General features: G+C 41.6%; 1 protein-coding gene across 1 annotated transcript; it reads right to left on the bottom strand.

The window, feature by feature from the left end:
* LOC103676331 (zinc finger protein 2 homolog) lies at positions 1 to 26,279 on the bottom strand. Its single transcript, XM_040628277.1, has 9 exons — positions 26,194 to 26,279; positions 14,760 to 14,861; positions 14,539 to 14,705; positions 14,176 to 14,234; positions 13,084 to 13,210; positions 2,709 to 2,801; positions 1,937 to 2,016; positions 388 to 1,443; positions 1 to 234 (listed from the first exon to the last, which is right to left on the bottom strand). The coding sequence occupies exons 1-9, from the start codon at positions 26,277 to 26,279 to the stop codon at positions 1 to 3; spliced, it is 2,004 nt and encodes a 667-aa protein (XP_040484211.1).
* Between the last annotated feature and the right edge of the window lie 95 nt (positions 26,280 to 26,374).

The following is a 26,374-nucleotide window of genomic DNA, read 5'->3' as shown; positions in this document are numbered from 1 at the left end:
TTATCCAGCATGAGTGCTCTCGTGATGCCGCCGAAGAGACGAGAGCTTACTGAAAGCATGCCCACAGACATTGCACTGATAGGGTTTTTCGCCAGTATGGACTCTCTTGTGCACAGTAAGATTACACCTTACACTGAAGGTTTTCCCACACTGATCACACTCATATGGTTTCTCTCCAGTGTGAGTTCTTATGTGTATTGTAAGGGACACATGCCTCCTAAAAGCTTTTTCACACTCACTACACTTGAAGGGTTTCTTTTCCCTAGTATGCTTTTTCATATGCCTCCTATGAGATAAGAGACCACCGAAGGCTTTCCCACATTCCTTACACTCATATTGTTTCATTCTCGTGTGAATTTTCTTGTGCAAAGTGAGGAAAGATTTCACTCTGAAGGCTTTCCCACACTGATTACATGCAAAGGGTTTCTCTCCAGTGTGAATCCTCACGTGTTCTTTAAGGCACGAGTGATCTCTAAAGGCTCTCCCACAGTCATTGCAAGTACATGGTTTCTCTCCAGCATGCATTTTCTTGTGCACATTAAGATTACAGCTCATTCTAAAAGTTCTCCCACACAGATCACACTTGTAAGGTTTCTCTCCGGTATGTATCCGCAGGTGTGTCTTCAGGGCTGATGGACTACTTAATGCTTTTCCACAGTGGCTACACTCAACGGACTTCTCTCCAGTGTGGATTCTCTTATGTCTTGTAAGGTATGAAAGAATACTGAAGGTTTTCCCACAATCACTGCAGGAATAGGGCTTCTCTTTCGTGTGTATTATCTTGTGCATGGTAAGCCTTGAGCTTCTACTGAAGGTTTTGCTGCACTGATCACATTTGTAGGGTTTGTCCCTTGAATGAATTCCTTCATGTTGTCTCAGAAGTGAACTATCTCTAAAGGTTTTTCCACAGTCACGGCATTCATAGGGCTTCTCCCCAGTGTGAATTCTCTTGTGCCGAGTAAGGTAAGAGCTTGAACTGTAGGCCTTCCCACACTGGTTACATTTAAAAGGTTTTTCTCCACTGTGGGTTCTCATGTGCAATGCAATGGATGAGTGGTTCTGCAATACTTTACCACACAGGATACACTGAAAAGATTTCTCTCTAATGCAAGCTTTTTCATGCTTAAAGTGTAAGACTGAACTTAAGACTTTCCTAGAGTCAGTGCATTCATAGGATTTCTCTCTGGTATGTTGTCTCTTGTGAACAGCTAAGAAAGAATTCCCGATGAAGGTATTTTTATCATTTTTAAAGTCATTGGATTTTCCCCCAGAAACAATGTTCTCATGTGGGTTAAGGTGTATCCAATCTCTGAGGGCCTTCCCAAGATGAAGGGGTTGATGGGGATTCCCACCAGGATGAATTCTCTGATTCCAAGTGATGCTAGATTTCAAGCTCAAGGCAATTTTATTCTGTTCAATGGATCTTGCTCCATGAGTTTGCTCCTATTGATTTAAATGAGTTATGATCACTAGATTTATCACATTCATTATATTGATTGAGAACCTTCCTCCCCATACTCATAAATTCTGACATGTTTAAACAAGCACTTTATTAGAACCAGAGCTTACCTAACATCTTCTTAGTGAACATACACAATTCCTGTATGAATTTATTAGCTTGAATAAAGATGAATCTTAAACCAGATGGCTCCCGTCAGGGTGTCTTTAGGGTTTTAACATGTAAATGCTTTGGAGTGAATGTTTTCAATATTTAATATCTAACTTCCACTATGAAAATATTTACTTTTGGAATTCTCTGCAACCATTTTTGGAGCTAGTGTGTGAGTTTCCTTCAAATTCATGATATTTAGAGAATTTCCTTTTTTCTATTGGTAGAATGAGTGCCTCAAATTGCCCCGTTAGTTCATGTGTTCCTTTTATTACACAGAATTCTGGACTTCTAACAGAGAGCAGGAAATTCTCATGTGACTCTTACCTTCCTGCCACTGAGTGCTTCTTTCTCCGAAGTATCTTGCTTATGTTGCGCTTGTTTGGTTTTAAGGAGAACCATCCCATCTGAACAAATTGGGGAGTAAAGTAAGTTTTTGTCAGTATGCTGACAAGAGCAGGTAAAGCCCAAGCCCAATCTGAAACAAACAGGGAACAGCCTCAAGTATGAAATGGCAGGATGATAAGGACAAAACTAAGGTCCATGTGGATTTCTCTTCAAACAGACCCTAAACTTAGGAAGACAATGTGCAAGAAAAATTCATTCTTGATCAAAAGAATGATATTTACATGCTTTAGTGTTTTGTATCACTTACTAAGGAACGGTTCTATCATGATTGAAATATGATATGTGATATATATATATATATATATATATATATATATATATATATATAACACACATACACATATATGTATATGTGTATATATACATATGTATGTATATGTATGTACACGCATGTATATATATGCAAATAAATATATATGCACAAAATGGGAAGAATTTGACAGTGATTCTATATGTAAACATTAAAGCACAAGACAGGTCTGTCTTTCAGAGCAAGAAAAGTATGAAATGATAGGTTAAAAGCCAAAGACCAGGGAATTCTGAAAGTACATGAATAAACTCACACCAAATGATCTCTGCTTTCTCCTCAAATTTAAAAGGTATTACGTTCCCTGTTTGACTTTTTATAATATACCTCTTCTTCACCCCCACCAGATGTAGTACAAAACATTCATATATGCCCGTTGCTCACTTGAACAGATATCTTGGTGACTTCCTGTCTCTGTTTTCATTTCATCTTCCTGTTCCATCTGGGTGATCAGAGTGGGTTTGCTGTGCTGCTTTTCTATAATGGGGAACAATGCATGTGAGGGACCATGTAGTGTACAACAAAACTACCATCAAACCGTGGCAACTCTGTCTTTGAGGTTCTGAAGGTAGGTCAAGTGTGGCTTTAGGAGCAGCAAAATGATTATGACAAATTTCTAACAGACAAAGCAAAAGTAAAGCACTTGGGAGATCAGCTTTCAGAATGATAGAATGAGGACCCTGTTTAAGTCACCTCCCCCACTAAAACCACCAAGGATGGGCAAAACAAATTGATTCTATCAATTCAGAACTCTAGAAATTAACCAAAGACAGAGAACACATGGAAATTTGTCTATCCAAGAAAAAGCACTGAACCTCGGTAAGAGAAAAGGGTCTTTGACATTTTAACTTCAGAGTATTTCTATTCTTGCTCTCTCCTTAGCTCTATGGCATAATAGTCAAAAGCCAGATGCCTTGCAGTCAACAGAGACCTGAGCACTGTTAAAAGGACAAGCCCCAGAACAGTCTATATTATTTTTCTAAAGTACTTCTATTTATTTTTAAAAAGCTACTGAGGAGAGAGATACCATTTTTTTTACATTTTTGTACACCTCGTTAATACATGGCTCAAAAGAAGACCAGTGGATTCTCATATCCACTGCTGCATTCAGTGTGTGTTCTATGTTATTTTGGTTGAAGATATGAAGAAAATCTAGGCTCACACAGATAAGTAGTTGGAAAGGGGAGGAATATATTAATAGTCTTTAAAAATCAGTGTGGATATTCTTTGATAAGGCACCAAAACTCAACAAGTGGAGGTTTCTTTAGGTTAGCTGCAATGTAGGATCTGAAACCGTATCAATGAGTCCTTTGTACTCTTACGTTAAAATCCATTGTCCATCAATGAGTCCTTTTCCATTAAAACCTACCATCCATAATCTGTTAATTCATTATTAATCTAAGCTTGCAGCTCCCCACAAAATCTGTACCCTCAGGGTGCTGTGGCTATTGGATTTTACTCAGAGCTCAGCTTAGCAGGAAAAAAGCTCTGAGGTTTGGGTGATGCCTTGGGGACTTTTAAAAGCTCCAATCAGTTCCTGGGGATCCAGAATTCTGTACATGAGCAAGGTTATGCACATTCCCAGGAAAGAGGTTAAGTCCCAAGTCACAGAGTTTTGGTTGACTTTTAGACCCTGCCCAAGCCAGAACTGAAAAATAACCTGGTCTTGTAAGTTGCCTGAAGCTTAAAGGCATGACTTCTTACATAGATCTACTTGGCAAGAGATGAAGAGACATAGGCAAGGCATTTAAGAAAGTGCTTCTAATTACTGTTGGACTAAGTTACAATGACCAGGAAACAACGCTTAAAATTTTTTTAAAGCATTTTAATTTTTTAATTTTTATTTATTTTTTTACTTTTTATTTGTTCTTTTTTTGTTTTTACTTTGTGTTTACTTTTTTAATTTTTTAAATTATTTTTAAGTAGGCTCTATGCCCAGTGTAGAGCCCAACACAGGGCTTGAACTCACAACCCTAAGATCAAGACCTGAGCTGAGATCAGGAATAGGACACTTAACTGACCGAGCCACCCAAGTGCCACAAAATAAGCACTTTAAAAGTTAGGAGAAAACTCTGTGGCTGAGCATTTCAGGGAATACAGAACGTGTGGAATTCAGCTAGGAAGGTCACTAAACAAACAAGCACCAACAAGAAAACAATAAACATTGACAGCAAAGGCATCTGATACTAGAGTTAGTAGAATATATTATTTAAAATGTCATTTTCATGTGTCTGTTACATCAGTGTGGATGGAACTGGAGGGTATTATACTGAGTGAAGTAAGTCAATCAGAGAAAGACAATTATACGGTTTCACTCATTTGTGGAACGTAAGGAATAGCACAGAGGACATTCGGGGAAGGAAGGGAAAACTGAAGGGGGGGGAATCAGAGGGGGAGATGAACCATAAAGACTCTTAAACTGAGGGTTGCTGGAGGGCAGGTGGGGGGGTGAAGTAATTGGGTGATGAGCATTAAGAAGGTCACTTGATGTAATGAGCACTGGGTGTTATATGCAACTGATAAATTACTGAACACTACATCTGAAAACTGATGTACTATATGTTGGCTAATTGAATTTAAATTTAAAAAATTAAAAATAAAATGTCATTTTTAAGAACAAATTAGAGACATGCAAAGAAACAGGAAAGTATACCATACATATGGGGGTAAGAAAAGCAGCCAATAGAAAACATCCCTTAAAAGGCCATACTTCGGAGTTAGTAGACAAATATTTAATAAAATATTTAAAATCATCCGAACAGACTTAATGGACAAAGACTGAAAACTATCCCCCTAAGATTAAGAATGACAACAAAAGGATGTCCATTCTGGCCACTTATATTCCACATTACATTAGAAATTCTAACCAGGACAACTAGGCAAGGAAAAAAGAAATAAATGTTATCCAATTTGGAAAGAAGAAAAACCATCTCTATTCACAGATGTCATAAGCTTATAAATAGAATATCTGAAATAATCCACACACAAAAAAAACTGTTAGGTGGCAAGGAAAAGATCATACACAATGTATCTATTTTATTTCTATATACCAGCAATTAATATAATGAAAATGAAACCAAGAAAACAATTCCATTGACAACAGGATCAAAAAATGATTAGGGATAAATTTAACATAAGAAGTTTAAGGGGCGCCTGGGTGGCACAGTGGTTAAGCATCTGCCTTCGGCTCAGGGCGTGATCCTGGCATTGTGGGATCGAGCCCCACATCAGGCTCCTCCACTATGAGCCTGCTTCTTCCTCTCCCACTCCCCCTGCTTGTGTTCCCTCTCTCGCTGGCTGTCTCTATCTCTGTCAAATAAATAAATAAAATCTTTAAAAAAAAAAACATAAGAAGTTTAAGACTTAGGGGTGCCTGGGTGGCTCGGTCAGTTAAGCATCTAACTCTGGGTTTCAGCTTAGGTCATGGTCTCAGGGTCGTGGGATCAAGCCTGGTGTCAGGCTCTGCACTCAACATGGAGTATTCAGGAGACTGTCTCCCTTTCCCTCCTCCTGTTCATGCAGGCTCTCTCTTGCTCTCTTTCTCTCTAAAATAAATAAATAAAATCTTTTTTATAAAGTATTTTTTACTGTCTAATACTTAGACATTGTAGGGATACCTGGGTCGCTCAGTCAGTTAAGTGTCTGCCTTTGGCTCAGATCATGATCCCAGGACCCTGGGATCAAGTCCCACACTGGGCTCCTTGCTCAGTGGGGAGCCTGCTTCTCCCTCTGCCTGCTGCTCCCCCTGCTTACACTCTCTCTCTCTGACAAATAAATAAATAAAATCTTAAAAAAAAACTTACATTGTTAACAGAATTTAAAGACCTCTATGGATAGAAAATATAAAAACGACCAATCAGAGATAAAGAACTCAATAACTGAAATTAAAAATACACTAGAGAGAATAGTAGACTAGAGAAAGCAAAACAGATCACAGAGCTGGAAGACAAGGTAGTGGAAAGCAACCAAGATGAACGGAAAAAAAGAACACTTAAAATTAAAAATAGGGGCACCTGGCTGTCTCAGTTGGTGTAGCAAGTGATTCCTGATCTCAGGGTTATGAGTCTGAGCCCCACGTAGGGTGTAGAGATCACTTAAAAATAAAAGTTAAAAAAATTTTTGAGAGTAGGTTGAGGGAACTCAATGACATCATCAAGCATAACAATACTTGCATCATATGGATCCTAGATTAGAAGGGAGAAAAGGGGGCAGAAAATTTGAAGAAATAATGAATGAAAAATTCCCTAATCTGGGGAAGGAAACAAACATCCAGATCCAGGAGTCACCCCCAACAAAATCAGCCTAAGAAACTCCACACCCAGACACATAGGTATTAAACTGGCAAAGAAGAGTGATAGAGAATTTTAGAAGCAGCAAGATTCAACAGTTACATACAAGGGAAATCCTATAAGGCTATCAGCTAATTTTTCAGCAGAAACTTTGCATGCCAGAAGAGAGTGGCATGACATATTCAAAGTGCTGGAAGGATAAAAACCTGCAACCAAGAATACTCCACCCAGCAACGCTGTTGTTCAGAATACAAAATAAAGACTGTCCCAGAAAAAGAAAAGTTGAAGGAATTTAACTCCAATAAACCAGTCTTACAAGAAATGTTAAAGGGAATCCTTTGAGTGGAAAGGAAAAGCCATAATCAGAAGTAATAAAACTATAAAAGGAAAAAATTTCACAGGTACATTCCAACATAATAAAAGTAGCAGATTCATCATTTGTAAAACCAGTGTGGAGATTAAAGCACAAAAGCAATAAAATTAATTATATCAATAAAAATCAGTCAGGAGGGGCACCTGGGTGGCTCAGTCAGTTAAGCGTCTGCCTTCAGCTCAGGTCATAATCTCAGGGTCCTGGGATTGAGCCCCGCATCAGGCTTCCTGCCCAGCAAGGAGTCTGTTTCTCCTTCTTCTGCCCCTCCCCTCTCCCTGGTCATGCACGCACTCACTCTCTCTCTGTCTCTCAAATAAAATATTTTTAAAAATCAGTCAAGGGATTCACAAAATGAAAGGATGTAAAGTATGACATGATATACATAAAACCTGTGTGTAGGGGGGTAAAATTTTAGTACTTTTAGAGTGGATTCAAACTTTAGAGACCAATCTAATACAGACTGCTATACACGTAAGATATTATATATAAACCCAAGAGTGGTAATCACAAGTCAAAAACCTGTAATAGATACCCTAAAAATAAAGAGAGGAATTCAAGTGTATCACTAAAGAAAGCCACAAAACCACAAGGAAAGAGAGCAAGAGAAGAAAGGAACTGACAAGAACTACAAAAGCAACCATAAAACAAGTAACAAAATGGCAATAAGTACATATCTATCAATAATTAACTATGAATGTAAATGGACTAAACACTCCAAAAGATAGAGTGACTGAATGGATAAAAAAAGCAGGACCCATCTATATGCTACCAACAAGACAATCATTTCAGACTTAAAGACACATGCAGATTCAAAGTAAAGGGATGGAAAAACATTTACAGTGCAAATGGAAAGAAAGTGAAAAGAAAGCTGAGGTAGCAAATACTGACATGGAACAAAATAGACTTCAAAACAGATTGTAACAAGAGAGAAGGACGCTACATCATCATAAAGGAAACAACCCAACAAGAAGACCTAACAACTGTAAATATTTATGCACCCAACTAAGGAGCACCCAAATACATAAAACTATAAAAAACAGAGGAAATCGATAGTAATACAATGATAGCAGGGGACTTCAACACTCCATTTACATCAATGGACAGATCATCCAGACAGAAAATCAACAAGGAGGGCGCCTTGGTGATTCAGTCAGTTAGGCATCTGCCTCTGGCTAGGGTCGTGATCACGACATTCTGGGATCAAGTCCCACATCGGGCTCCCTGCTCAGCAGGAAGTCTGCTTCTCCCTCTGACCCTCTCCCCTGCTCATGCGCTCGCTCTCTCTCTCTCTCTCTCTCACACACACACACACACACACAAATAAACAAAATGTTTTTTTAAAAATCAACAAGGAAACCATGGATTTGAATGACATACAGGACCAGATGCACCTAACAGATATTCAGAACATTCCATCCCAAAACAACAGAATACATATTATTTTCAAGTGCACACAAAACATTCTACAGAAGATACCACATGTTAGTTTACAAGTCTCAACAAATACGAAAAGACTGAAATCATATCATGCATCTTTTTCAACCACAGTGGTATGGAACTAGAAATAAACCACAAGAATGAAAAATCTGGAAAGAATATAAATACATGGAGATTAAGTAACATGCTGCTGAACAATGAATGGGCCAACCAGGAAATCAAAGAGGAAGTTTAAAAATACATGGAGACCAATGAAAATGAAAGCACAATTGTCCAGAATCTTAGGCATGCAGCAGAAACTTTTCTAAGAGGGAAGATTATAGCAATACAGGCATACCTCGAGAAGCAGGAAAAAAATCTCAAATGAACAACCTAACCTTCCACCTAAAGGAACTACAAAAAAGAACAAATCCCAAATCCAGTATAAGGAAAGAAATAATGAAGATTAGAAAATAAATGAAATTGAGGGGCGCTTGGGTGGAGCAGCCGTTAAGCGTCTGCCTTCAGCTCAGGGCGCGATCCCGGCGTTCTGGGATCGAGCCCCACCTCAGGCTTCTCCACCAGAAGCCTGCTTCTTCCTCTCCCACTCCCCCTGCTTGTGTTCCCTCTCTCGCTGGCCATCTCTCTCTGTCAAATAAATAAATAAAATCTTAAAAAGAAAAAAAAGAAAAAGAAAATAAATGAAATTGAGACTAAAAAACTATAGAACAGATCGGCGAAACCAGGAACTGGTTCTTTGACAAGATTAACAAAATCAAGAGACCTTTAGCCACACTCATCAAAAGAGGAAGGACTCAAAATCATACATGAAGGAAGAGAAATAGCAACCGACACCACAGAAATACAAAAGATTATAAGAGAATATTATAAAAAGTTATGTGCCAACAAACTGGACAACCTGGAAGAAACAGATAAATTCCTAGAAACATATAACATCCCAAAACTGAATCAGGAAGAAATAGAATTTTTGAACCAACCAATTGCTAACAATGAGATTGAATCAGTAAGATGAAACAAAACAAAACAAAAAACAAACAAACAAAAAAAAACTTCCAAAAAACAGAAGTCCAGGATCGGATGGCTTCACAGGTGAGTTCTACCAAACTAAAATTTAAAGAAAGAAGAGTTAATACCTATTCATCTCTAACTGTTGCCCCAAAAAAAGGAGAAAGGAAAATTCCCAAATTCATCCTATAAGGGGTTTCTGGGGCCACCCAGAAACCAGTTAAGCATCTGCCTTCCACTCAGGTCATGATCCCAGGGTGTTGGCAAATGGTGTTGGCAAAACTGGACAGCAACATACAAAAGGATAAAACTGATCACTTTCTTACACTGTACACAAAAATGAACTCAAATGGATTAAAGACCTAAATATGAAAACTGAAACCATTAAATTCCCAGAAGAAAACATAGGCAGTAAGTAATTTACAACATTAGCAGTAGAAACATTTTTCTAAATACAAGTGCTCTGGCAAGGGAAACAAAAATAACATTAAACTATTGGTACTACTGCAAAATAAAAAGCTTCTGCACAGTAAAGGAAACAATCAATGAAAAGACAACTTACTAAATGGGAGAAGATATTTGCAAATACTGTATCCAATAAGGGGTTAATATTCAAAATATACCTATACAACACCAAAAAAACAGATATTCCAATTAAGAAGTGAGCAGAGGACATGAATAGACACTTTTCCAAAGACATCCAGGCAGCCAACAGACACATGAAAAGATGGTCAACAGCACTCATCATAAGAGAAATGCAATTCAAAACCACAATGAGCTATCACCTCCCATCTGTTAGAATGGCTAAAATCAGCAACACAAGAAATAGTAAGTAGTGGTAAGGATGTGGGGAAAAAGGAACCCTCTTGCACTGTTGGTGGGAACATAAACTGGTGTAGCCATTGTGGAAAACAATATGGAGGTTCCTCAAAAAATTTAAACTAGGATTACCACATGATCCAGTAATTCCACTACCGGATATTTACCCAAAGAAAATGGTAACACTAATTCAAAAAGATAACTCCACCCCCATTTATTGCAGCCTTATTTACAGCAGCAAAAATACAGAAGCAACCCAAGTGTCCATCGACAGATGAATGTATAAATAACATGTGGTACATATATACAATGGAATATTATTCAGCCATAAAAAAGAATGAAATCTTGCCATTTGCAACAACATGAATAGATCTAGAGTATAACATTAAGTAAGTCAGTTGGAGAAAAAGACCATGTGAGTTTCACCCATATGTGGACTTTAAGAAACAAAACAAACCAACAAAGAAAAAAAAAGACAAACCAAAAAAAACAAATTCTTAACTACAGAGAACAAACTATAGAGAACAAACCTCCTGAAAAAGGTGAAGGAGATTAAGCATACACTTATCTTGATGAGTACTAAGTAATGTATAAAACTGTTGAATCATGCTATTGTACACCTGAGACTAACGTAACACTGTATGTTAATTATACTTTAATTTAAAATTTTAATTAAAAATATATTAACATAATGATGTACTGTATGGTAACTAACATAATAATAAAATATAAAAATATATTAACAAAATAAAGACCTCAATGAATGAAAGGATATCCCATGTTCATAGATTGGAATAATTAATATTGCTAAGTTGTCAACACTCCCCAGATTGATCTACAGACTCAATGCGGCTTTTATCAAAATCCCACCTAAATTCTTTGCAGAAATTGACAAACTTAGCCTAAAATTCATATGAAAATGCAAGGTATCCAGAATAGTCTTGAAACAATCTTGAAAAAGAGAACGTTGGAAAACTCACACTTACCAATTCAGATCTTACTACGAAGCTACAACACTAATCAACAGCATGGTACTGGTACAGGGACAGAAATATAAGCCATCGGAATATAATTGAGAGCCCAGAAAACTGAAAAGTTGGATTATTAAAATTAAACTTTTATGCCACAAATGATACCACCAAGAAAGTCAAAAGGCAAGACACAGAATGTAAGAAAATATTTGCAAATCATATACCTGATAAGGGATCTATATCTCGAATATATAAAGAACATTCACAACTCAATAGAAAAAGTAGCAATCCAATTCTTATATGGGCAAAGAATTTTTTTTTTTAAAGATTTTATTTATTTATTTGACAGAGATAGAGACAGCCAGTGAGAGAGGGAACACAAGCAGGGGGAGTGGGAGAGGAAGAAGCAGGCTCATAACGGAGGAGCCTGATGTGGGACTCGATCCCAGAACGCTGGGATCACGCCCTGAGCTGAAGGCAGACACTTAACCGCTGTGCCACCCAGGCGCCCCAAGGGCAAAGAATTTTTTTAAAGATTTATTTATCTGAGAGAGAGAAAGATCATGCACGAGTGGGGGGAGGGGCAGAGGAAGAGGGAGAGAATCTCAAGCAGATTCCACACTGAGCACAGAGCCCAATAAGCACATGAAATGTTGCTCAACATCACTAGTCATTAAGGAAATGCAAATCAAAACCACAGTGAGATACCATTTTACCAATGTTAGGATATCTATAAACAAAAAGCAGGCAGTGTTAAGTGTTAGCAAGAATGTGGAGATTTTGGAACATTTATACATTGCCGGAGAGAATGTAAAATAACACAGCCAATTTGGAAAACTGTTTGGCAGTTCCTCAAAATGTTAAGCATAGAGTTACCAAATGGCCCAGCAACTCTACTCGCAGGCATATACCCAAGGTCAATGAAAATGTATGTCCACACAAAAACTTGTATTGTATGAATGCTTGTAGCAGCGCCATTCACAGAAGCAAGTGCCAAAAATATCAATGTCCATCAGCTAATGAATGGATAACCAAAAGGGTAGGTCTACATAACAGACTATTACTCAGTAATAAATAAGAATAAGTAGTGATAGAAGGGGGAATGAAACATGAGAGACTATGGACTATGAGAAACAAACTGAGGGCCTCAGAGGGGAGGGGGGTGGGGAAATGGGATAGACCGGTGATGGGTAGTAAGGAGGGCACGTATTGCATGGTGCGCTGGGTGTTATACCCAACTAATGAATCATCGAGCCTTACATCGGAAACCAGGGATGTACTGTATGGTGACTAACATAATATAATAAAAAATCATTAAAATAAAAAAAATATTCTCTCTAAATGGAAAAAAAATAAAAAATAAAATGGACGCGTCTTTAAAAAAAAAGAATTAAGTAGTGATAAATGCTACAACATGAATAAACATAGAAAACATTATGCTATGGGAAAGAAACCAGTCACAGAAGACCGCATGTGGTATGATTCCATTCATACGAATATTCAGAATAGGCAAGTCTGTAGAAATGGAAAGTAGATTAGTTGCTGCCAGGGTCTAGAGACCAGGGAGGAATGAAATGCCCTGTATGCAGGGCAATGAGAATGTTCTGAACAAAAACAAAACAAGACAAAACAAAAAATCAAGAAACAGACACGCATACACAACATATTGCTTTGTATTCTCTAAATGGCTAAACTATGGTAGGTGTATTATATCTTAATACAAGCTATTTTTCTTAAAAGTAAAAATCCACAAAAACCTACAAGAAACCAACAGGAATATTCATATTAACCACAAGGTAACCGGGGCTTATTCACCCCAGAAATCCATGTTCAAACTCAATAAATAAATGGATCGTCAGCCTTACCCAGAGATGCCAAGTTTCTATAGTTCTCCAGCATCACATCTCTGTACAGTTTTCTCTGACGTGAATTCAACAACGCCCATTCCTCCTGGGTGAAGTCCATGGCCACATCCTCAAAGGTTATTGAGTTCTAAAATATCAACACATCCTGTCTCAATCAGCAACCAACCCCACCAACATTCTTGGGAAGAGAGTCAGGGTGACCTCACTGGGGATGATCTTTCATAGTGATTTCAAGATCCTAGAAGTCAGTCCTCTTCCCTCTCACTCCTTAAGGATCTCAGTCAGTCTCAAGAATTTAAAGCATCTCTAACACACGATGAGCTGTATCTCTCCACACCTAGCCTGAGAGTTTTCACAGTCTTACTCTATCTCCAGGATCCAACACAGACCTGAACCCACTGCAAGACAAATACTTGCTAAATACATTTCCCCCTACAGAATGACCATACACTTTATATCCTTTTACTCTCCCTAACAACATTAAGTAGAAAAGATGCCTGAAAAAGACTGCAGAGTAGTGGAGTAATTTTGTTGGAGGAACCACCATCAGGTCTCAAGATAAAAGATGGATTGTTAAGCGTCCTGCGAAAATTAATAAAGGGAAACCTCACTGATATGGAGCCAGCTGGCCAGCAAGGGGAGCTCTCACCCCCACCACCAGTGGTCATTGCTGACCCAACAGGAAGAGACACACCTTCCAAGTCCTTACTCCTTTAGCTACTACTTACTACCCCAGCAGGAGGAAGAAGGTTTTAAGCACAGCCCAGGGAATGAGAGACTGACACAACTCAGCCAATGGAAAGACACAATACATTAAATTCCCAATTTATTCAATAGATGTTTTGTTTATAACAGCCTTCCAACTCCCTCCTTTCCTCTATAAGAGAGGTTCCTCTCCTTTGTTCTCCAGACTTGCCTACAGTTTCACTGTAGCTTGCTTGCCCCAAATTGCGATTCTCTGCTATTCCCAAATAAACCCATTTCTGCTGGTAAAATCACTGACAAGTTTTATTTTTAAGGTTAACACTCTGGAGTGTTGGCAGGAAACACATTCACTCCAGGACAGAAATGTTATTTTAGAAGAAAATTCACCTGTAATGCAGAGTGGATGTTTTCCACCTTTGTGATCCTCTCACGGGCACCAGCAGGGTCTACAACAAGCAGAAATAGAAGACGAGGTGACATGAGAGCCTAGGCACATCCAGTATTTTAACACCCGCAAGTCTAGAAATTGTCCAATTACCAGCTGAGTCATCCATACATATACACATGCCCTTATTAGCCAGAGCCAGAAAACAGGGTGCCTTGATATCCATGAGGAATGGATTTAGTCTCCATTTTCTTAGGCAGGGAAATTGAAACTCAGAATGGTAGAGTTGTGATCTTTCCCAACTTTATAAAACAAATGGATGGGATAATGAAGTGCCACCCCTAAATGTTCTTCCCTCTCTCCACCATGCACAAATGCCTCCTCCTCCAAATTCCCAAAGACCACTGAATCATAAGGGAGCAAATTCTGGGGCTCCAGGGGTTTGCAGAGTTCCACACCAGCTCCTCTCACGTTAGCCTCTCCTTCCCAGTCCTCCTCCATGGCGACTCGGCTTTCTTCTTTGGTGCCCACTCTAAGGGGGAAAGGCCACTTGATTCTAGTGAAGTGCATCTACCCTAGAACTTACCGAATATAGCAGACAGATGCATGGCTGCCATTTTGCAAGACTTGAGTCAATATGCCCAGGATGCTCCTCTTCTTGCTGCTCTGGTCCACTGCAGGCAGGACTCTGAAATGAAGAAATGTTAACGAGAGAATCTGCAAGCTTTCTGTTTCTCCTTTGCACTGAGGACAATTCCATCATAGCCCATCTAGCATGTGTCCCTCTCAGATTCAGTCTTTGATCCTGGGTCTTTGTCTTGCCATGGACAACCTCAAAGCAATATGATAGGTGTTCTTGATCTCAGGTGTTCTTGATCTCCCTCGTCCCCAAAGTAAATCTACCACATTACCAAACCACAACGCCCATCACTTATCAAAACTCCCATCTCTGCTGAGGCACTTCCCTGGTTTCTCATCTGCAATGGCACCAAAGCATAGACCTAACTCATTACGTCATCAGCACCTGACTCGCACTCTTGACTCTCTGCCTTGATTCAAGACGATTCTATGTTCTAGGGCATAAGCTAGTGAACATCCATGATTTTCACATCTGTCACGTACCCTGAACTTCTTACCTGAGACTCCTGCCCTCTCCAAGACAGAAGTCACACCATCCCACTGTGAACATGGTAGCTATACTTCCACCCTGTTCACTTTTTAATTTGTACTGCACCTGCTCTTTCAATAATATATTTTCCAAACCTCAAATTCCTCTCTCTCTCTGGACTTTTGTAACACCTGCTCTGGATAATTCCAACCATGTGTCTATCCCACCTGGGTGATTCCTACCTAAGCAGTTACATGGGAAGCACTAAAAATTTGAGGCCATCTACTCTAAACAGGCCTTCAATGCTAAAGAAAAAGCCCTACAAGCAATTTAATCCCTTAGTTATCCAAAGCTCTTTTCACAATTTCTCCAGGACTTTGAATCTCACATGGTCTCAACTTTTCCTCTTCAACAATAAATGATCTTCTATCTTACTTCACAAAGAAACAGTAACAATTAGAAGGATTTTTCCTCTCCTTGCCACTAGTTCAAATGTAGTCCAACACCATCATGGTTTCTTTCTCCCTTGATTTGACAACAAGGAAGTGTCTTCCTTTTTTTTTTTAAAGATTTTATTAAGATTTTATTTATTTATTCGACAGAGATAGAGACAGCCAGCAAGAGAGGGAACACAAGCAGGGGGAGTGGGAGAGGAAGAAGCAGGCTCATAGCGGAGGAGCCTGATGTGGGGCTCGATCCCATAACGCCGGGATCACGCCCTGAGCCGAAGGCAGATGCTTAACCACTGTGCCACCCAGGCGCCCCTAAGATTTTATTTTTGAGTAATCTCTACAACCAATGTGAGGCTCAAACTCAACTTCGAGATCAAGAGTCACATGCTCTTCCCACTGAGCCCTCCAGGTGCCCCTCTTCTTATCAAAAGCCAGGATCTCTGACTTTGCTATGCCAGAGTTTCCCATCCTTGGCACTACTGACATCTGGGACTGGATACCTCTTTGCAATGGGGGCACCCACATGCTTTGCAGCATCCCTGAACTCTACCCAGCAGATGTCAGTAGGATCCTCTCCAGTTGCAAAATCTAAACTGTCTTCAGATATTGCCCAATGTCCCCCAGGCAGCAAAACTGCCCCCCCCCCATTAAGAACCACTGGTCTAATCCCTTCCTATCTTCTCTCAGAAGGCTTACTCTATTGTTACTCCTTGGTTCTTCTTTTCCATCACCACTGTAAGCACAAAGAGTTAGGGGTCCTCAGAAAAAGTGAGACATAGCTTTCTTGACATAAGAAAAGTTATTTTAGGGGCACCTGGGTGGCACAGCGGTTAAGCATCTGCCTTCGGCTCAGGGCGTGATCCCGGCGTTATGGGATCGAGCCCCACGTCAGTCTCCTCTGCTGTGAGCCTGCCTCTTCCTCTCCCACTCCCCCTGCTTGTGTTCCCTCTCTCACTGGCTGTCTCTATCTCTGTCGAATGAATAAATTAAAAAATCTTTAAAAAAAAAAAAAGAAAGAAAAGTTATTTTAGGCCCCAGGCCACCTTGGTGATATATGCCTGACCAGGACTACTTGCCCAAAGCACATTCTTGAGTTATCTTTGCAGGATTTAAACCCCTTTGATCATTCAAACACCAGACAAAAGGGAGCCTGAGAACTGACAGATGTTGACCCTTGCTGGCCTGGTGACTTCCATCAACTAAGACCTGGACTCTATCACCTTAAAATGACTTTTGCCCCAATTCCATGCTGAAATTCCCCATTGCCCAAGCCCCTTCATGAGTATGTATGCACCCTTAGCTTAAAAATTCCCCAGTTTTGTTGTTGGAGACGACATGGCTTTAGGAAATATCCCCAGAGTTCTCCTTTATTTGTTGTAAGTAAAACCCTTTTCCTCTTCTTTGACTTAATCGTGTCATTTGACTCAACACACACCACGAGGTGAACCCAGTTTTGGGGAGCACCACCAACTTCTACGTCACTGTACTCATACTTTTAATACTGATCTTTTAATTATTTTATTTATTTATTTATTTGTCAGAGAGAAAGAGAGCACAAGCAGGGGGAGCGGCAGAGGGAGAAGCAGGCTCCCTGCTGAGCAAGGAGCCTGATGTGGGACCTGATCCCAAGACTCCAGGATCATGACGTGAGCCGCAGACACACACTTAACTGACTGAGCCACACTGGCATCCCATACCTTTAATATTTAAACATAACATAAACTTAATACATCTCTCCCATCTTGAAACAAACTTGTGCCTCATGTCCCACTTATCCCTCTGGTTACTGCTCCCTCACTCTTCTTCACCACCAAACTTCTCAAAAGAGTAGTCTACCCTCACACTGTCCCCATTTCCTCACCTTCCTTAATACACACTCCAACCTGGCTTCCAGCCCACTGCCCCCGTATCTGCCAAGATTGTGTATTCGAGAGACTTAAGAGAATCAATCCAGTAATGCACTTCTGTCTTTGACTTAAGTTGGTCCCGCGGAGGAATTCTATCGCTACTCTCTTCGCTAAGTTACTCTCTTCCCTGGGCTTTCGTGACCAGGCTTACTTCTCTGGCTATTCTCTTTTCACCTTGGCAAGCTCTTCTCCCATTGCTGACTGTCCTCCAGGATCAGTCTTGGCCTCCATTTCTTGCCTCATTCTGTGCCTTCTGTATCTATTCATCTCCTTAATTTTCATCTCTATGCTGGTAACACCCAAACCTCCACTAAGGGATGTCAAATTTATGCTTAAGACCCATATCCTCTGGGCACCTGGGTGGCTCAGTCGTTAAGCGTGTGCCTTCGGCTCAGGGCGCGATCCCGGCGTTCTGGCATCAAGCCCCACGTCAGGCTCCTCCGCTGGGAGCCTACCTCTTCCTCTCCCACTCCCCCTGCTTGTGTTCCCTCTCTCGCTGGCTGTCTCTCTCTCTCTGTCGAACGAATGAATAAAATCTTTAAAAAAAAATTAAGACCCATATCCTGCTGCTTTTCAACTACTAAATTTCTGTCATCTAAAATTTTCAGACTCCTCTGATGAAACTTAAAAACTGAATGTAGTGATCCAAAGGGGCCCACACCCCAACGTTTACATCCGCAATGTCCACAATAGCCAAACTATGGAAAGAGCCCAGGTGTCCATTGACAGATGAATGGATAAAGATGTGGTCCATATATGCAATGGATTATTATGCAGCCATCAAAAATTTGAGATCTTGCCATTTGCAACGAGGTGGATGGAAATAGAGGGTATTATGCTAAGCAAAATAAGTCAATCAGAGAAAGACAATTATCAATCATCTCACTGATATGCGGAATTTGAGAAACAAGGCAGAGGATCATAAGGGAAGAGAGAAAAAAAATAAAACAAGAGATAAATAAAACCAGAGAGGGAGACAAACCATAAGAGACTCTTAATCTCAGGGAAAAAACTGAGGGCTGCTGGAGTGGAGGGGCTGGGAGGGATGGGGTGGCTGGGTGATGGACACTGGGGAGGGTATGTGCTATGATGAGCGCTGGGAATTGTGTAAGACTGATGAATCACAGACCTGTACCCCTGAAACAAATAATACATTATATGTTAATAAAAAATATTTTTTTAAAAAACTGAACTACTTATCTCTTCCCAAAAAAACTGTTTCACTTCAAACATTGCGCTCTTGCTAAGGCATAGGAGCTCCCTGGCTATTCAAAGCAGGTAGAAAGGATTATTGGTATCCCACCCTTCGTCCCACCCCACAGCTACCACAGCTACAATTAACTGAAACAAGATTAAGCATTTGACAAGGGCTTCTGGCCTCCTATGGGTGGGAATCAAAACCTTAACAAAAGCCTTGATTCCTCTCCCTCAGGCTACAACATCAATTGAAAATTTAAAATATAGGCACACTCTCTCTCCCACCTCCAAACAGCAGCAACAATCACTTGAAACCTAAACTATTCCCTGACGGGATCCTCCACCCCACCACGTAGCAGAAATTGGCTGAAACTCACATTAATCCAAACCATGTCCCCCCCCAACACCCAAACCCTATCAATCATTTAATGGTGCTTTCTCCAGAGACAATCTCCCCAACTACAGAACTCTGCCCCCATCCCCAACCCCTGCCTCATATGGATAATTCTTCCAGTTTTTTGGTCTCTTTGCTGTTATTTTCTTGGAATCACCTTCACCGTGGGCCCCACATCCAATCTAAAGCTAGTCTCTTATTGCCTAAGAGTTGTTATTCTTCCCATGCAGCCTTCTCCACAATTTGTAATTAGGTATTTAGTTCTCTGCTTACTTAACGTTCCTTCTCCTCCCCTAGACCATTATGTTCAAAAGTACAAGAGTGGCCTTTTCTTATTAAAACACTATACCCCAGTCACTGGACCACATCTAGCCACAGCACGTGCCCGGAATTCCCGGTGAAGAAATGAGTCTCCAAAAAAATCGGTTCCACCTTCCATCTGTCCCCGACATCATCACTCACTCCACTTTGAAACCAAGAGTCTGGGGACGCCTGGATGGCTCAGGTTAAACGTGCCTTCAGCTCAGGTCAGGATCCCAGGGTCCTCGGATCGAGCCCTGTATCAGGTTCCTTGCTCTGCAGGGAGCCTGCTTCTCCCTCTGCCTGCTGCTCCCCCTGCTAGTGCTCACGGGCTCTCCCTCTCTCCCCCAAATAAATTTTTTAAAAAATGAAACCAAGAGTCTAGATTCCCAGCATCCACTCCTAAACCCTATTAATCCTTCATCTTACCTCCATTCCCTCAAGCTTGTCCTTCCTGCGCTCCATCCTCACGATGCAGCCAGCTCTAAGCTAAACACCAACCCAACTGCGGGCCTCCCCAACTCACAATGGCTTCCCACCAGCCTTAGATTAAATCCTTATCTTGCTTTCCAGATTCAAAATCATACCATCTAGGGGCGCCTGGGTGGCACAGCGGTTAAGCGTCTGCCTTCGGCTCAGGGCGTGATCCCGGCGATCTGGGATCGAGCCCCACATCAGGCTCCTCTGCTGGGAGCCTGCTTCTTCCTTTCCCACTTCCCCTGCTTGTGTTTCCCTCTCTCGCTGGCTGTCTCTATCTCTGTCAAATAAATAAATAAAATCTTAAAAAAAAATCATACCATCTAACTCACCTTCCTCCTCTCTTGCTCTGTTTTCAGCCCTGTCCTCTCTTGCTCAGTTCCCAGAACACTCCCGAGCTCTCAGCTGCCCCAGAGGTTTTGCATGGGCACAGCCATCCTGCTAAAACGCTCTCCCCATTCCTGGCCCCACCACAGCCCGGGTAATTGCCTAGCTGTACCCTAGCTGTGGTCCCTAAGTGGGGATCAGTGGGGTTGATCAGATGGGGATCCCCCAAATGTGGGCACGATCAGGCAGAAGCCGGTGGCATGGGTGGTGAAAGGATTCACCAGAAGCAGAACAGAGGAGATACAAGTTGATTGAATACACTGCAAGGGAGCAGCAGACCAGACAGCACAATGGGTGTCTGCAATGAGGCAGTGTGTGGGGGCTGTTTTTAAGGGGGAAGATGGGGTCCCTGGGTGGCTCAGTCAGTTCAGTGTCCAACTCTTGATTTCAGCTCATGTCATGGTCTCAATGTCCTGAAATGGAGCCCCCATCCCCTCCTCGCTCAGTTCAAAGTCGGCTTCATGTTCTCTCTCTCTCCCTCTGCCCCTCCCCCCCCAAATAAATTTTTTAAAAAATCTTGTGGGACGCCTGATTGGCTCATTCAGTTAAGCATCTGCCTTCAGCTCAGGTCATAATCCCAGAGTCCCAGAATCGAACTCCATATTGGGCTCCTTGCTCAGCGGGGAGTCTGTTTCTCCCTCCGCCTCCCTATACCCCCCTCCCCACCCCCCACTCTCTAGCTATCTGTCTCTCTCAAATAAATTAAATCTTAAAAAAAAAATCTTTGAAGGGGAAAGATGGAGAGGTATGGCAGACATATGGCATCTTGCCTTTTCTGGGAACTGCGCCTGGTTGCAAGTAGCCCATTGGTTAAGTTAGGGCCTATGGATATTTTGAGGTGGGTTGCCTGATGGGCCTGTCTTCAGCCAGGGGGTCACTATGGCCTTTTCTGCATCCCATTGCTCAAGCCTGTTTACCTAAAAGCAGCCTCTACTCTAGTCATTTCTAAGACTGGCTTTAATGTCTATTCTTTCCCAGCAGCTTTACGAAGCTTAGATCAAGTCCTCCTCTGATATCCTCTCATTTACAGTAACTCACCACCAGCTATCATTTATCACGCTTAATGGCTGGACTGTAAAATCCAGGGGACCTGACCCTTATTAATTTTGTTTGCCATTAAACCTATAGGACTGAGCCAACAGTGACAAGCTCAGTGTAGACACTTAATTATTTGTGGACCATTACCAGGCAAAAAAACTCACCCCAATAACCTTTTAGCGTGAACATACTAAATAAGGATTACTAAAATATATGTAATGATAAAAGATTAAAAAAAATAAAGTTTATTGAGTTTTTTAAATAAGATGAATTCTATCTAGGTAAACAAGGCTTCAAATTCTGTAAAAGAATACATTTTTTTATGACCAAATCCCTTGCATTTAAAGCCAAAGCTGATACCTAATTTGCCCATTATGTTTTATCTGGTTTGTGGTGAAATAAATACAGATCTCATTAACACTACGGCAAAACTCATCTCATGTTTTCAATTCAACTCTAATTTCATTAACTTCTTAATGAAGTTCCGTTACTTTTTTTAGCTCTCTTGATTTTCAAGCATTGGGGGTTGTAATTTTAGTTGAGCTCATGTGAAAAGAACAAAGCTCGTAATAGAACTCACAATTAAAAGCTAATACACAGTGGGGCACCGGGGTGGCTCAGTTGGTTAAGCATCTATCTGCCTTCGGCTCAGGTCATGATCGAGCCCCACAGCAAGCTCCCTCTCAGCAGGGAGCCTGCTTTCTCCCCCCCCCTCCTTCTGCCTGACACTCCCCCTGATTGTTCTCCCTCCCTCGCTGTCAAATAAATAAAATCTTTAAAAAAAAAAGAAAAGAAAAAAGGTTAATTTTTTTTTTAATTTAAAAAAAATAAAAGGTAAGACATTGCCACCCTGATACCCTGTGAACAAAACCTACCCAACCTAAGTAACTGAAAAATTACATTTCACCAAATACCCCAGCCTCAAAGTGTACCTTGAAGCCCACGTCAAGAGTTAACATTCTGGGGTGTCTGGCTCAGTCAGTTAAGCATCTGCCTTCAGCTCAGGTCATGATCCCGGAGTCCCAGGACCGACCCCCACATAGGGCTCCCAGCTCAGTGCGGGGCCTGCTTCTCTCTCTCTGCCCCTCCCCCCACTCAAGCTTTCTCTCTCTCTCAATAAATAAAATCTTTAAAAAAAAAAAAAAAGCAAACATTCTATAAATTAAAAATTCTCTTACAAAGTGAAGGGTAGTGGGGAACCCCTGCCACAATTACTCACCACGATACATAGAAATCCATAGGTCATGAAGGTAAAGGTTTGAGCCAGGGGCTCTGCCCTCCCGCGCTACAGTGTGCTTTCGGTCTGGTGAAACACACAAGGTCACCGACTTTTATCTAGTAATGCAATTGAAAGGACAAAAGGACTAAAAGACACACCCCGGTCTCCTCAATCGGACTTACAGAGTGCACTTTGTGTAGGGTTATTGATAACTGAGGAATACGCCCTGATGATCTTAATTCCAGTTACTTGGCGTTTCCTAAACATCCGGAAAGATACAAGGACTCAGAAACCTCAGGAGGGTGATTCACTGCCTATGAAAATCTAAATTGCTGCATCGTTTTGCAGGGTATTTTATCATTCATTCATTCACTCGTTGAGTAAATATTTATTGAGTGCCTACTGTATACCACACATGATTCTAAATACCAGGAATGTGGAAGAAACAACACACAATTACATAGAAAAATCAAGTAAGTGAGAAAGCTTGCACAGATGACAAATGCTTAAAGAGAAGTACATTCTAAAGGGATAGTGAGTGATCGGTGTAGGTGAAGACAGGAACTCTTGTTTTCCCTAATTAGCAATTGTGGGCTTTTTTTTTTTTTTTTTTACTGAGGAACAGTTGACGCCACACAGGCATACTTTGAGGAGCTACTGTCCCAGCTGAGATCTTGACAAGACTGACCAAACTTTGTGCTTGACATTGACTGAGACAGCTGAGCCCTAATTTTCTGTGCACTTCCCCCAGTATAACTTGTTTGCTCCACATCAGGTCCAGATTCCCACCCCTCCCCCACCTGCCTACAACACATGAACATTCCTGCCTCAACTTTCCTGTTAGTGCCGTATTTAATGAAGGCTGTTGCGTTTCAGGACACGTCCCTCTTTCCCTTTCCCCAGCTTCCAGCCTCTGCATAGTAAAGCTTTGTTCGCCCACCCCTCCCCTGCTCTGGCATGGACTTCACAGATCCTCCTGTTGCAAGAGTCCCCCTTAAGAAACTCTTTCCTTACTAATTTTGAAGTGTCCTTTAAAAAGAAATTTGTCGGGGCTCCTTAAGAAAGTCTTTCCTTACTAATTTTGAAGTGTCCTTTAAAAAGAAATTTGCCGGGGCTCCTGGGTGGCACAGCAGTTGAGCGTCTGCCTTCGGCTCAGGGCGTGATCCCGGCGTTATGGGATCGAGCCCCACGTCAGGCTCCTCCGCTATGAGCCTGCTTCTTCCTCTCCCACTCCCCCTGCTTGTGTTCCCTCTCTCGCTGGCTGTCTCTATCTCTGTCGAATAAATAAATAAAATCTTTAAAAGAAAAAAAAAAGAAATTTGCTAACCTGCATTACAAGAGCCAATGATGGGAATACCTGGGAGAAGACATTTCCAAAGAGAAACGCCAGTACAGAGGTCTTTGGGCGTGAACAAGGTTGGAGAGTTGGCAGAAGAGAGACTCCCTCTCAGGGGGGAGCTGAAGGCCACTCTGCAGAGCTGACCACTCAGTGTCCTTTCAACTCTGCCTTTGATGACCCAGGAGCGGAGTGAAATCGTGGTGGTGGGAAAACTCACACTACAGAAACCTGCCAATGCCGCCAATCAGAACCCTTTACCAACTTCCCAGCAAACCATTGCCTCTATCCCTGGTCTCCTCATTTCTATTATGGGTATAACAATGGCACCTACTACATATTTCAGTACATCTAAGAAAATATATTGCCAACACACACACAAAACATTTGCTTAGAAAAAAGATGTGCTGGGGATTGTGGTGAGTTAAACTTTGCCAATGAAGAGTTGCTTTCAAGTCAACGAGAGTATTGGCAACAACCACGAAAACACTCATGGTTTGGCAAACTGCCTCCTGGAAAAGTAAGTAGTACGTGATCAATGGTAACTCTCTCTGCTTTTGAGCGTCTTCATCAGCCCTGGACTGTGAGCTCTAACTCCGGAACAGAACAGAAGCAGGAGAAGGAAACGGCAAATGCCTTATGCCCTGTCAGGTAATGAGGAAATCAGCACTTTCTTGCTTTCTGCTGCAGGATTAGAATGAAGACAGAACAATTTGGGGGCACCTGAGTGGCTCAGTCAGTTAAGCATCTGACTTTGGCTCCTGTCACGATCCATCTCAGGGTCCTGGGACTGAGACCCCGCCCCACTCAGGGCTCAGCGGGGAGCCTGCTTCTCCCTTGCCCTCTGCCCCTCCCCCCACTTATGCATGCTTTCTCTCCTCTCTCTCTCTCTCTCTCCCTCTCAAATAAATAAATTATTTAAAAAAGAGAGAGAGAGAGAACAATTGGGCTATAGAGGAGCTTTGGAAATGGGGCTTCTAGGGGCAGAAAAAATGTGAACAGACTTCCTGTCCCGTATCAACACAATCTCACACCTACCAGACCAGGAAGGAGGCTACAGCGTCACTTGTTAGAGAACGTGTCTTGTCCAGAAACGCCACACAAGACTGTCTCCTTGAAATTCTCAAAGGCCAACTTGTCTTCAACATCCACATCCTGGGGAGAAGCTCAACACCTGGAGATACAGAAATCCCTTGTAAGTTCTGGAGAAAAGGGGTAATTTACTATTATTATTATTATTCCCATGTAGGGGTAGTCCTACATTAATTAGGAAGTCTAAAGCAGTGGTTCTCAAAATGTGCCCAGACCAGCAGTCAGGGCTGGGTTCATATGTGTACGACATGGACAGTCGCAGAGAACCCCACTCTTGGTTTAACGCTTTGCTGTTACTGTCTTGAAATTTTTTAACTAGGAGTCCCACATTTTCATTTTGCCCCAGGACCTGGAAATGATGCAGCTGGTTTCGCCTGAAATGTCATGACCTGGGGAGTCCTTTGAAATACACTTTCTCGGTCCTCACCTAGACATGCTGAAACTCTGGGGTGGCGCCCAGCAACCAGTTTTTAAGAAGCCCTTCAGGTGAATCTGATGCATGGTCAAGATTGAAAATAGCTGTCTAAAGGGATTCCCGATTTTTCATTAACTACTTGGCATATTTTCAAGTCCCCTGGCCCTAGATTCACAATTGCTCCTGATTCTGCTGACACCTTTTCCTCACCTGAAGTTTGCGAGGACTGATTCCCTTTCTTTTTTTAATTTTATTTATTTATTTATTTATTTGACAGAGATAGAGACAGCCAGCGAGAGAGGGAACACAAGCAGGGGGAGTGGGAGAGGAAGAAGCAGGCTTCCAGCGGAGGAGCCTGATGTGGGGCTCGATCCCATAACGCCAGGATCACGCCCTGAGCCGAAGGCAGACGCTTAACGACTGAGCCACCCAGGCGCCCCTGATTCCCTTTCTAAACTTCTCTAAGGATTCCGGGCTGCTCCGATGCCCCACTTTATTTCCCAGGTAGAACAGAAGGGGACCTCTCTGCTCTATCTTCACATTGTTAGTGTTAAATCCAATCCTTTGAGGGAGGCACTGAAATGCAAGGGAAGGAGGCCAGTCTCCCCAGTCGATTTGCCCCTTAATGTAATCAAGAGTCCTAGTAGAATTTTCAAAATGGTTTTCTTCCCTCACAACTCATGGGTGTTGCCCCATACCTGTTCTCTCTCTCCTCCTCCTCCTTTATCTTCCTGTCCTTTTCCCCTACACCCTCCAATATGTGCCACTCAAAGGGAGGAATCATGTCAGGATCTTATCAAGTTCCAGTGATAGTAATATAAATAGTATGAGCAAATGAGTGGACACTCCGCCGTGTGCTTTGCTTTTTCCTTCTCATGT

This window comes from Ursus maritimus, unplaced genomic scaffold (genome assembly GCF_017311325.1).
Source record: "Ursus maritimus isolate PB19 unplaced genomic scaffold, ASM1731132v1 scaffold_14, whole genome shotgun sequence".
NCBI classification, from domain to species: Eukaryota; Metazoa; Chordata; class Mammalia; order Carnivora; family Ursidae; genus Ursus; species Ursus maritimus.
The sequence above is the reverse complement of the archived record's forward strand: the minus strand, read 5'-3'. Positions and strand labels throughout refer to the sequence as shown.

Bases quoted from the DNA above. Each gene is read 5' to 3' on its own strand.
- LOC103676331 (XM_040628277.1), bottom strand. From the start codon at position 26,279: ATGATTCCTCCCTTTGAGTGGCACATATTGGAGGGTGTAGGGGAAAAG. The intron at 2,017-2,708 runs GTGAGCAACGGG...CAATTTGTTCAG, and splicing joins TCACCAAGATATCTGTTCAA to ATGGGATGGTTCTCCTTAAA. The intron at 235-387 runs GTGAAATCTTTC...AAGTGTAGTGAG, and splicing joins AGTGTGGGAAAGCCTTCAGA to TGTGAAAAAGCTTTTAGGAG.